The sequence below is a fragment of the Vanessa atalanta genome, chromosome 23, assembly GCF_905147765.1.
Source record: "Vanessa atalanta chromosome 23, ilVanAtal1.2, whole genome shotgun sequence".
Lineage (NCBI taxonomy): Eukaryota > Metazoa > Arthropoda > Insecta > Lepidoptera > Nymphalidae > Vanessa > Vanessa atalanta.
The window spans coordinates 5723417-5736257 of record NC_061893.1 but is presented as its reverse complement, the minus strand read 5'-3'; the positions used below and the strand labels follow the sequence as shown (position 1 = coordinate 5736257).

Here is a 12841-nt window from a genome sequence, read left to right as displayed (position 1 = left end):
GCTCTGTAATCATGATATAATCGTCTATACCGAAGTTAATATTACCAATGTTAACATACCTCGATAACCAATAAGTATTATCGTGGTACCTAATCATCCATTGATTCTTTACAATAGCAACACTGTCATTGAAAGGTTTTTATGTGCTGTTCTTATTTCGAAATTCTATTGTTTTAACATTTGCACTTTATATTATAGCTGGGGGTTTGGCGTGTTGTAGATACTTACTAGGTCTTATTCATATATGAATTGCCATTTTTATTTGTAAAGAATATTTACCTACGAAGTTATTTATCTTTATATAAAATAAATACCTAAATGACGTAAAAAAATATCACATTTATCCCAATTTTTTAAAATTATTTCTAAGTAAAAAAAACACCAATATGGCGAACGAAATGTTGCTACACCTATAAAAATATGCCTTCAATTTCCACTTATTGAGTGAATCAATGCAAATATATTAATTTTGAAAATTTCAGGTTTAACAGTTAGTTTTAACTTTTTTTTAACTGATAATTTCACCCATCGATCATGATGACGGTTTATATTGAAGTAAAATTATTAATTTATATATGAGCTAATCGTGCATTCCATATTCAATACACCAAAAAGTATTTAACGAATTTACTCAATACGAAAGCTTTCGAATAACATGCACTGGCTCTCTATCATTGGGTTTCGACTATAATATATTACCTACTGCGTTAATATGCGTAGGGGATGAACTTTTGAAAATTTTTTCTAGCATAGTATGTCAAGTTAGATCAGGAACATATCTGCAGAATTGTATGCTACTAGTACCATCATATTAGGCTGTATATTGTCTGTCATTCAATAAAAAGGATAACAAGTGACGTAAAAATTAAATCCAAATTTCTAAACATTGTGCAACAGATGAGAAATTGTTTTTTGGTTTTGTTAAAAAGAAAACTATCACTTATATAGAAATAACGAATTAATAAGCCAAATTTGTACTCGAATAAATATTACATAAAAACTATGGATTAGAGATAGAGAGATCATAGTTGATACCAATTTCAATAGAAAGGAGATGAAACAGGTAAAACCTAAACTGAATATTTTTCTAATATTACAGACAGTATACTTACAATAGTATAGGTAGATATATACATCCGCAGTTATTTTAGAAACAGTGACACACTTTGTAAACATTTTAACGGCAATAAAAAAATTACCCGTAACAATAATTTTCCGACTTCGCAGTTTTTGTTTAAGTGTCAAAGATTAATTCTTCGGCAAGAAAAAAATCTACACTAAAAACATATGTTAAAAATAACAAAGTTTGCTGCTTTTTTATTTCGTTTTGTGGAGTGAACATTTCCTACGTATAACATTTTGCACTATGAACAGTTTTCACAAAATTAGATACCTACTCAAGATATTGAAAAAAATTTGGAATTCGTTTTAATTGATTTTTATGCCAGATCAAATTTTTAATATATTATATGTATTTATTTCATAATCTGTATCTGTATCTATTCTATAATCTGTAATTGAAATTGGAGAAAAATAAATACCGAAGTTCTTGCCGGATTCTTCTTGGAAAAATGTACATACCAGATTTATAATAAATTCAATCTTATAAAATGATCTAAACTTGATTGAGTGTACTTTTGCATAAAATTTATTTTGATTAACTTTATTTGCCTTTTTGATTAACTTTAATTAATGATAGTTTTATCTGTAAATGTATTCGGATAAAGGTACACACAACATTAGACTCTTCAACAGAAATATTATAATACTTCTTGTTCAATTAAACACAATTCAATAACGTAATATTTTATACAATAACAAACGTATACAATAATCAATTAAATTAATTGAATGATTGTATGACATTTAAATGTTTGCCCTTCAAACACAATATATGTATATTTCTTTTATCATCTACAGTAATAAGATAGATATAACAAAAAAGATAGATATCACTCATCACACTTATGTTGATTGACGAATATTATATTAAGCTTTCGATAAGTAATCAAATTCATATTACTGCTGTGGGTAAATAATAGATCGAGCTCACTAACTGGTAACGATTTTCTGAACATAAATTGGTACATTAATGGCCAAAAATTGTATTGAGCTCAATTAAGGATTTTCCCGTCACTATATTAAGTAGATGCTTGGAACCATTGGGCCATTCATTTGCATGCTGTACATTTAATATCCAAATGAGGTTTTAATATTATAATATTTAGTAGGTAACTGAACTGTTAACTGATTTCGGTACCGAAAGCGTTTGCAAATCTCCATCAGTTGGATGGAATTGGCTTGAAATAAAGTTTGAGAAATAAAAAAAAAAAGTATAAATGTAAAAATTATAACCTCTCTTTTACCTATTTTCCCCTTCACGAATAAACAGAGAATGCCAAGTTCTTTACAAGCGATTTTACAATAATTGTATTCTGTATGCTTAGTTTTAGCTTTATTGTAATTATTATGTTAAAAATTTATTTATCTAAATAAAACAATAACAGTTGAGCGTATAATATTAATATATTATTTAATTATTGTTTAATATTTATTATTATTTACATTCATATTCCATTCGTGAACGTTAATAATGATTAGTTATTAGAACGTTAATAGTTATGTTTAAAACAAAATAATTTAAATTCAAATAATTTAGCAAAATAAGTATTTTGTAATAAATTCAGTAAATTATAACAAACATTTTACGCTGAATAAAATTTTATATTTTTTTTAAATTATACGTTAAGAAGGTTGAACTTTTCTTACATTATGAATATTTCATACTCGATATATTTTGTAGAATATCGAGTACAAGAAATAATTTTAACCTATTACATATTGTGAATATTTGGTACCTATATTATATAAAAAAAACAATAATAATTATTATTTACAATATTTTAATGCAGATTAGTCACGGACCCGAGAAAAGAGATCAACTTTTGCGTAAAAGTTAACTGTCTAAATTTGCCGTTTCTATGATATACTTATTTAATTTTCTTAATTAAGTTTCTGTCAAAGAGATTGCTTAGAAGCGATTTATGTTAAAGTTAAGTGTGCCTGATTACACTTTTGTAATTGTTTATGGCCACGATGACTTATCTATGTGCAAAATTGCTTATCAACAAATAAATGTCGAATAATATTATACTATTTCCTGCGAATGGTTCGTAAAATATATACATACATGTGTAAAGTCAGGTGTAACCGTATGTAAATTCATATTTGTGACAGTAATAGAAAGGCGTCCGACACGTCCGCTTTCCTCACGATGTTTTCCTTCACTTCGAGCACGAGATGAATTATAATTACAAATTAAGCACGGGAAAACTCCATAATGCCCAAATTTTAACATTCCATCTTTATTTTATTTTACAATGGTTAATCTAATGGGCTCTCTCAGCTTATGCTTTCTATAATTTATCTATCACATAATAAAGAGTCTTACAATAGCCTCTAATATTAAGCTTAATGTGAATTTTATAGATATAAGTATGAATAAATTATGTACCATAAAGAACATTATTATGTAGAAAGTAATTTTTAATGTTTTGCAAAACTTCGAAAATGTACTAAATTTCATATTAGGTATATGAAATATTTATGGTGTGTATACAATTCAAATTTAAAAAAAAAATATTCAAGGAACAATGGATGATCCGATGAAGTTAATTTATGTATGTAAAGGTAACCTACCTAACTTATTTATTTTTGTACATACTATATATTAAGTTTATATACAAATAGGTACTTAATAGTCAATAATTGTTTAATGTCATGGAAACGAATATTTTCTTGATTTTTTAAATATATATTTAATGCATTTTATTTTAATTTATTCTATACTTATATTACTCTATGGGTTTACAGATTTAAAACAAAAAATGTCCTAATACCTGCATATTTGATAAATATTTTACTGGTAAGGAACAATGTGAGATGAAAAATACGTCATGTTATTCTAATAAGAAAATACATCCCTTATCTAAGTCATTGCTGAAATATAATATTTATATTATATTTAAGCAATTATTATTTTTAATTATAAATGAATGAGTAAATTAATTAATGGTAATCTTCCGTATTTTCCCGTCAATAACAGTGTTTTATACTTATATGTATGTATGTGTGTGTTATTTTTTTTTAGCTCTAACTTAATAGGTACATATCATTTAGTAAGAACGTTATAATTATATTATACAGATTAATTTCTTAGCCTATGAAACTATATCATCATTATGTAAAAAAAATATATCGTTCTATGTACGACATAAAATTCGAAATTTAAAATTTTTGACCTTTCATCGTGACTCGTTTACAAATATTTTGGATAGATTAGAAACAAGATGTATGAGAACTTACCTCCGTTGTCAGGATTATTCGCTTCAAATGTTTTGCTGGTCATGTGGAATAGAGCGTCCAGTGGCGTGTGAGGAGCGTTAGAGCCGGCCTGCGAAGCGCGTCTCGGTTCCGAGCAGCAATCAGAAGCTGACGACGATCTTTCCGACGCTGAATCACAGCACTCCGCCGGCGCCATTTCCCTCGGCCTCAGCAGCCCGAGAGCTGCTAATCTCCAACGTTCGCCATCCAGCAGTGCCGCACCGGCTAAACGCTGTAACCGCTGCAATCGCTCAAACCCTGAAGCATCCCATGGACGCACTATACGCGGCGGCGTTCGCGGACTATGCGACAAAATGTCCAGTATAGAGAAACTCTTCACGCCTTCTCCGCGACGCTCCTCAACCGGCTCCGAAGCCATCTTCAATCGTTTTAGCGGCCTGAAGTAATCTTGTGGCGACGGCGACCGCGACGGCGCCGGTGACGGCCGCCCAACACTGATATCGTCCTCGGAACAGCTGTGCCCGGACATAGACTCCTCCTCCATAGTTCAATTCACATCCATCACACGGTCACAGTAAATATCGGAGGCTGTTTATCTCACAACAACACGAGATACGGCTGACGGTTCGACGCGCATCGGTCAACTGACGTGGCGTGTGACAGCCCTGGCTCGGGCGGCAATGGCGGGCGTGGCATGATTAGTATCGACCAATGGTGGGACGTCGTTCCATCGCTGCCGATCAGCAATTGGTCGGAGGATGTGGTTAAAGCGAGCGGGGCTTTCACACTCGGCTCTCCAATAAAACTTTTTAATCGGGCCCCGGATTGGGGGGCGAGATTCATAGTGTGATTAATTTAGCTCGGCGCGGGGAGGAGGGGAGGTGGGGGTGAGCGGTCTCCGTTTAATTATCGGGATGAAGACGCGACTCTAACTACGGCTCTACATTATTTAGCGTCGATGGGACTGACGTTTGTCACTTAGAAATTGCTACTTTACTTCATTTATAGTTCATCGGTTAATTGCCTTAATTTAACACAGTAGCTTTTAAGCGTCTGTCGGACGGCTATTAAAGATATTTACTACTGTCCGTGAAGTGGACATTGTGAATAGAGTATCGGAAGCAATTAATTATTTTAATTACATTGTTGTTTATGAAGTTTTTATTTTTTTGAATTAAAAAATAAAATAAAATATTCTTTATTAAGAAATAAAAATTAAATGCATTTAACTTTTCATCGTTGGACGATTGATCAATTGATAAAGTTTTACAGTGTTCGGTAATAATATTTATTATGTATTGAATATAATTTAGCAACATTAATAAAAAAGTCTTGCTACTAGAACAAATCGTATTCATCTTTATATAATCAAACGATTTCTTAACCTAAGTACCCTTGTACTTAGGTTAAGAAGTCGTTTGAATTACTTATATGTACGCAAATCGCAAAAGACACCGTCATATACAGTTCCTCCATGAAATTTACAGCGATCATGGCACTATTGGAGCCGGAAGAGGATCATAAAATTAATTTATGGATATAAATTACGATCTTTAAAATAAATCGCTTCAAATTTAAAGGTATAAATATGCAAAACATCAGTAGGGAGGGATTTTCCTCTGTTTTTCAACCAATGTTTTTTTCTCAAAGCTATTAATATATTTGTGTAATGAAAGTTGTAAATAAATTAATAATAAATATTTCCAATAACAAATATCCTTTAAAAATGATTCTTTAATTCAAATTTTAGATACAATAGATTTCATAACGTTGATAAAATTTTATAAATATAAGTGTCATAAGGAAGGTACATAGGTTTTATATAGACAAAGAGCTTAAAAATACAAAATAATACTAGTATTAAATACGATAATGTGCAAAGTAAACATTGCATGACAATTTGTTTTGACGTTTGAATTGACGATCGGCGCGGCCATCTTGTATTCCGTTATTTACTTTCGGTGCAACTTCACGGTTAGTGGTTTTTAGGGTGAGTGAGCGTGGAAATGTAATCTAATTTGACATTCAGTTGTTTTGGGCCGTTCCTTATTATATGTTTGTAAAGAACCAGTGAATGATGATTTGTTTTTTATCTGTAATATTTGTTGGCGTTCATTTTTTTTTTTGTTGAATTATTCATATGTTAAAATAAGTTATGTTATCTAAATAGTTCAGGGAACATGTTATTAAATCTTTTAAATATTACTTATACCTAGTACCTGTTAGAAAGTAATAGAAGTATATTAGATATTATAGACGTGTACTAATTATAACGGTGCTACATTACTACTTACATAGAATTTAAATATTTCTTTTTATTAAGATTAAATCGTTTTTCTTCAGTCTGATCCGATGAGTTCATACTTAGTATCTTAATAAAAAATAAGTATCGGTAACTCTTCTCTCGGTAATCTTAACAAATACCTACTAGGTTTTTCAGAGGATAGTTAGAGCAATGTCTTCTGCAAACAATATTCAAATAACTATCTCCGAATTGGTACAACAAACTCACGTTAGTCTAGATGTACCTACCTATAATTTATCCCATATGATAAACAAAACAAACCTTGAAGAAGGAATAAAGATAAATAAACCTTAGGTTTACGTATTTCATGCGATTTGCTAAAAGCACAGCCATATTGTACACTACTAATATATCTTTATAATACAACACTATTACACTTAACTACTTATATCTACTTGAATTTTACTTCCAAAGTGTCCATAACAGCTTCGTCAACATTCAATTTTTTTTGTTTTAATTCCAAGACGAATGTCATAGATTATTCAAGATCTCGACCAGTGATATCACGTCGATTCAATATCAAATGTTGTTTATTTGGCTTTGTTCCCTTGTGGTTGAAATATACTACACAACAAACAAATCCTTTTAAAAAAAAATTACACCATTTGTCGATATATATACCTACAATAAAATGAATTAAAAAAAAAAAAAACTAAATAAAGACAGCGTTGTTTATGGTAAAGTAAATTACCAATATCTATGGAAACCATCCGATCGGAACAGCTTTAACGTTAAAAAATCAATTGCTCTCGGTTATTAGCGAGTTGATAGTCCGTGTTACTGGGCTATTTTTTGTTCTATTACCGGAACAGACGCCATATTGTACGATTTACAAACCCATGATTGGCCAATCATGTCTATTTCCGGTTTAGTTGTGCATTAATAGAATTGTTACTTATGGAAAAAATGTTGCTATCTTTGACACTGAGAAATTAGGGCTATTATAAATGTATTATCCAGGAAGTGTTTTATATTTTTTAGGACAAAGAGTGATGGCAAGCATAATATGCTATTTTACATAGGTATTTACATAATTATTATTTATGTAATTACCTATGTAAAATTATTAAATTTTATTTATTGAATTGTTATTTTGTGTTTTGTATCTTATTCTTATTTATTTCCTAATTATTAAGCCCATATGAACCACAATCATATGGTCATGAGATCGCCTTCATCTAGGTACGACTTTTTTTGTATTTGTATTGTTTAATATAAATGTTGAGTTATAAAATATTGATAACAGTACATAGACTATATAGAATACTTACCATTGTTATAGGTAGAAAATTATATAGAAAATCTATTGATTCATGTGATAATCTGTGCCTACAACATAGGTGTACTATTTGCGTAAAAAAATTAAAGACAGACCTTAAAATAATTATATTATGTTTGAGAAGTAAATTCAGTTAAACTTTTTAAAAAACATTTATATTTCCCCATTTGTCAAGGGCTAAAATAATCATTTCTGCTATCTATTTATCTAAAAAAACACTATACGATGCAAAAGTATCTATGTATCTATTATCTGTATTTGATAAAGGTATCTTACCAACAGTTTAATCAGCGTAAACCATGCAATCGCCCGAAGAGTAAAGTAAAGTAAAAAGTATTTATATATTTAAAGAAAACAATATTATGTTAATTTATTTTCTAATTATTTGTATTTAGAGTATGCTATCAAAATATACATGATAAATTGATAAGACGTTTATGCATTTCCCACAAATGTAACGCTTTAGGGGGGCCTTTAGGGGGTATTTTAATCTGGCAGTCGGCCAGAAGTAGGTGCCACATACGGGCTCAAAATGGGAGGAATGAATAAATGTATTTGCCAGAAAGAAAAAATCATTTACTGCACGCCCGCCTGGGTAGTATAGGTACCATCAAATCATCATTTTGCTCTGCGATTAAACTTAAATTGGTACTTTGAATTGCTGTGTTTCGATTCGAAGCCTACATAATTATAAGCACAAAGGAAATAAGATCTTCGATAGAGGCGCCAATGTCTTCAAAAGAACATTCTGGTTATAGTTAGTAATAGTGTTAGTAGTTACATTTGTCACTATCGGGTGGACGATTCGTTGTAAGTAGTTTGATATATAAAGCTATATATGTAAGTAAAAGGAATTTTAATACTTATTTAAAAACATGTTAATAATCATTAGCTTATTAATATATTTAAAAAAATATACTTATATTTCCTCAAGTGCTTAGAGTATCTACAATATCGTTTCCTCTACACCGCCTATACTCTATTCCAGGAAATAATAATAACAGGAAAAAAGCCAAATAAACAACACTTGACAGCAAATTGACGCGATATCATTGGTTGAGAGATTGATTAATCCATGATATTCACTATGAATTTGCGAAAAATTGGACGTTCTGAACGTCGACGAAACAGTTATCGGAAGTAAGTAGTTAAATGTAATAGTGTTGTATTATCAATAAAGATATATTAAACATAAATTCTTAGTCGTGCACAACACAGCTGAGTTATAAGAAAATCGCCTGGAATACGTAAATCTAAGGTATATTTATCTTTTTTCCTACTTCGATTGGAATAGGGCTATACATCCATCTAGCTCATAACTGTAACGATAATTTTTAATAAAATGTTTCTCTGTTTAATAAAATTTTAGTAACGAGTTGTTAATGAATACTAATATTGATATTAGGTCTTAATGACGCAATCGACTTATAAGCCACATTTTCCGGACCTACCTAAACAAGTATTTGTATATTCAAATACATACAATCTGTTATTAGATACTAATAAAATTTCTATGAAGCTGTTTTGTTCTATTGTATTCACTTTTAAGGCAACCAGTCGATGTCGATGCTGTTATTTAAGTACTTTCGAAAATACATTAAATTAGTCAACATATAATTTATACTAATAATAATAAATTAAACCAAAGTTCAAATCCAGGTATATAGTATCCATGTAGCTTTGTAAGACTCGAAAAGTGAAGTCAGATGGAATTAAAATTGCTACAAAAATTTATAGTGTTAATTGATTAATTGTCATACCCATAATACATACATAATAAGCGTAACCGAGAAGCTATCTGTAAACCGGCTGTCATGGTATGGGCATGTTATGCGGAGGAATGAGGACCAAGTTGTGAGAAAGGTTTTGAGAATGGATGTGGATGGATATAGAGGCAGGGGACGACCAAAGAAAAGACAGGAGGATGATGATGATAATACATACATAATTATAGGTTTCGATTATTTAATAATAATTATGAAATCGTGGTTACTTTTACTTTAAGCGCATTACATTTTTTCATAAATTCCAGACTCGTCAACTTAGGTATTTAGTAACCATTGAAAAGTACACTTATTCATGTTTTGCAACGGGCTTTGCAAACTCGATGGTACCAAATTATTATTTTAAATAACATAATATATTTTCCTATTTGTAAATCATCATTTATCAAGTTAATTTTTAATATTTATATTTATCAAGAGAAGATATATGTATAACTGTATTAAAATAAGTAGTTTTGAACGTAATTCTTAATATTATTTTTTATAAATTCCTCAGAATTACGTTAAGATTATCCTAATAATAATAAGCACGGCACTCACTAACACATATAAACCGCAATAAAGCTTCCGGTAGACCACCACGATAAAACAAAAAAAATAACGTACCTATTTTAACGTTTTGCTAATATTTTACAATAAAAAATATATAATTCCTACAAATGACATCTATATTTCCGAATTACATTCAACATGCACCCCGTATTTAGTGGTGAAGTGTTATTTGGTATATTTTAGACGGAAGCGAAGTCAGGTTAGGGAGAAGTCATTTGTGTCTAGTGCCCGGGTGCACGGAAGGGTGCTGTGCAGTTACGGACATGGAGTTAGATGCTTGATTATTGTATTGCGTTTTAATATTGTGATATAACTTGTTTTAGTATATTATATTGTTGGATTTATAGTTTTTTGAATTTACAAAAATTTTATCATTTTCTTAAGCTAAATAAGGTAGTTACTAGGATGGGGTACATGTCAGTCACCTCCTCGTGGTGTACCCTGGGCAACGGGGCCGGCTTGAGCTTGCTCGTCGGCCACGGCTAAGACTGGCGGGAGGGATGCCACGGGGCTGCTCCTGGTACGTCCCTGATCGGCGTCAGGGCGGACCATGTGAGTGGCCTCGTTGGCTAGGAGGGAGTGGGAGGGCTCGCTACTCGAGCCTCCCAGGTGTTTTACACCGGCGGTCAGCGGCGGAGCCTACCATCTTATCCGCCGCAGGGCGTCAGCTTCGTTGACGCCCAGCCTCCAGTGGCGAACTCGGGGAAGTTCGCTACATTCTTACGTGGAGGATGAGGGGGAAGGCGCGCACTAGGCGCGCTTTCCATGAATATTCAGCCGCCTTAGGGCGACTGCCGCTGGTGGGGTCGCGGTTGCATGCCCTTGGCGATCCCGTGGCCTCACCACTCGGCGGCATGGTGGAAACCCGAGGATGGTTTTAGTGGGTAGGACAGGGCATTAGCACTAGCGTGCCCTGGCACGGGGCATTAGTTCCCGGTTGAGTCCCACATACCCGTCCCGGTCCCCCGACCGGGCGGCATGCGTAAATGCATTTCCTCCTCGTTAAAAAAAAAAAAAAAAAAAAAAAAAAAAAAGGTAGTTACTAGGATTTAAAATTTAGAGATAGATAATCACGGTCATTGCAATTTTTATAGCCATTTTCAAGGCCTACAGATTTAAAAAAATCTATTAAGTGTTCTTATGTATAAGGTATATATATGATATAGAATCGTCGGCGTTCCGACAGTGTTAACTATTGCGACCGAGAATTTCCTCTTTGACTACGTAGAATAATTTAAGGTTCAGTTCAATTAAAAAAAGCAAAATACAAAAAGATGATAAATCGTGTCATATATTTTACTACTATACTTTATTTATAGAATATTTAAAAAAAAAAAAACATAAATAAAACAAACAAAAAATCCTATGGTTCATAACGGCTGTCCGTTACGGGAATGCACCCGACCGCACTAATAATTCTGGGCCCAGTCATTATAACACATCTCAATTTGGTTTTAACACATAAATAGTAATAAGCAGATGCGGGTGGGCAGCGTGGGACGTGGTCGAAAGGCATTACTCATAATAATGAGATTACGGAGGTAACTATTTTAATTCTGAATTTTAGACTTTTTTCCGTTAGACAAGCTGATCATGCGTCAACAATATTATTATTCGTATTATAGTGAAGTTACAGTTAGTATTTTATTTCTGTGTATGTATTTAAGATCGTCCAATAGATAAAGATATCTAGAAACGTACCTACTAGTGTTGTAAATATTATTTTAATTATTGTTTATAATTTTATTTTAAATGAGGTAAATGTTACAAATATTTATAAAAAAAAAGACTTTTAAAAATTAAGGTTAAAAGTAAAAAAAAAATACGCTCTTTCAGAGTACCCTAGAGGACCCAAGAAACCATCCCAATGAGTCGTAGCTCGAGGGGCTTACTAGGAACCAATCAAGACCTCTTCTGTCGATGTCTTGACTCCGTCACCTCGAGGTCAATTTGGAAGTACACTAAATTATTGTATTGACATCGGAATTACATATTGCAAAGATTTGATAACCACAACTTTTGACTGAAAGTAATAACTATAATTAATATAAGTGCAATTCAAAACAAAACTAAAATTGTACAACGACAAATGTTAAAAAAAATAGTTCTCATATTATTATAAGTATATCACATGAAATTTTATTGTTAATGTTTATGTTAAAAATATATTTATAAGCTATTATAATAAATGCGAAAGTTTGTGTGTTGGTTGCGCTTTTACGTAGGTACTTATTTTGTATTAGCGTTCTTATCGGTAGAAAAGGATAAAGGACATAAATAATCCATTCCAACCACAAGGGGACAAAAGCCAAAAAAACAACATTTGTCATTCGATTGACGTTATATCATTGGTCGAGAGTTTGAATAATCTATGATATCCATTATGAATTTGTGAAAAAATGCCGTTTTCAATATCGTCAAAACTGTTATCGGAAGTTAGGAAGTAAAATTAAACTAAATATATATATATTAGTCATGAACTGTAAGTAGTGCACAATATAACTGAGCTAGTAAATTGCGTGCTATATGTCAATCTAAGGTTTGTACCCCTTCTTCGATTAGAATAGACTTATAGAA

The 12841-nt window shown here is 31.7% G+C and overlaps 1 protein-coding gene across 1 annotated transcript in view; it reads right to left on the bottom strand.

Moving 5' to 3' along the window:
* LOC125073145 (homeobox protein BarH-like 1b) overlaps positions 1–4957 on the bottom strand; it is a 49564-nt gene extending 44607 nt beyond the window's left edge. The window contains exon 1 of the mRNA XM_047683853.1: positions 4366–4957. Within this exon, the coding sequence (XP_047539809.1) occupies positions 4366–4888 (523 nt within the window). The 5' untranslated portion in view covers positions 4889–4957. The remainder of the gene's footprint in view (positions 1–4365) is intronic.
* Between the last annotated feature and the right edge of the window lie 7884 nt (positions 4958–12841).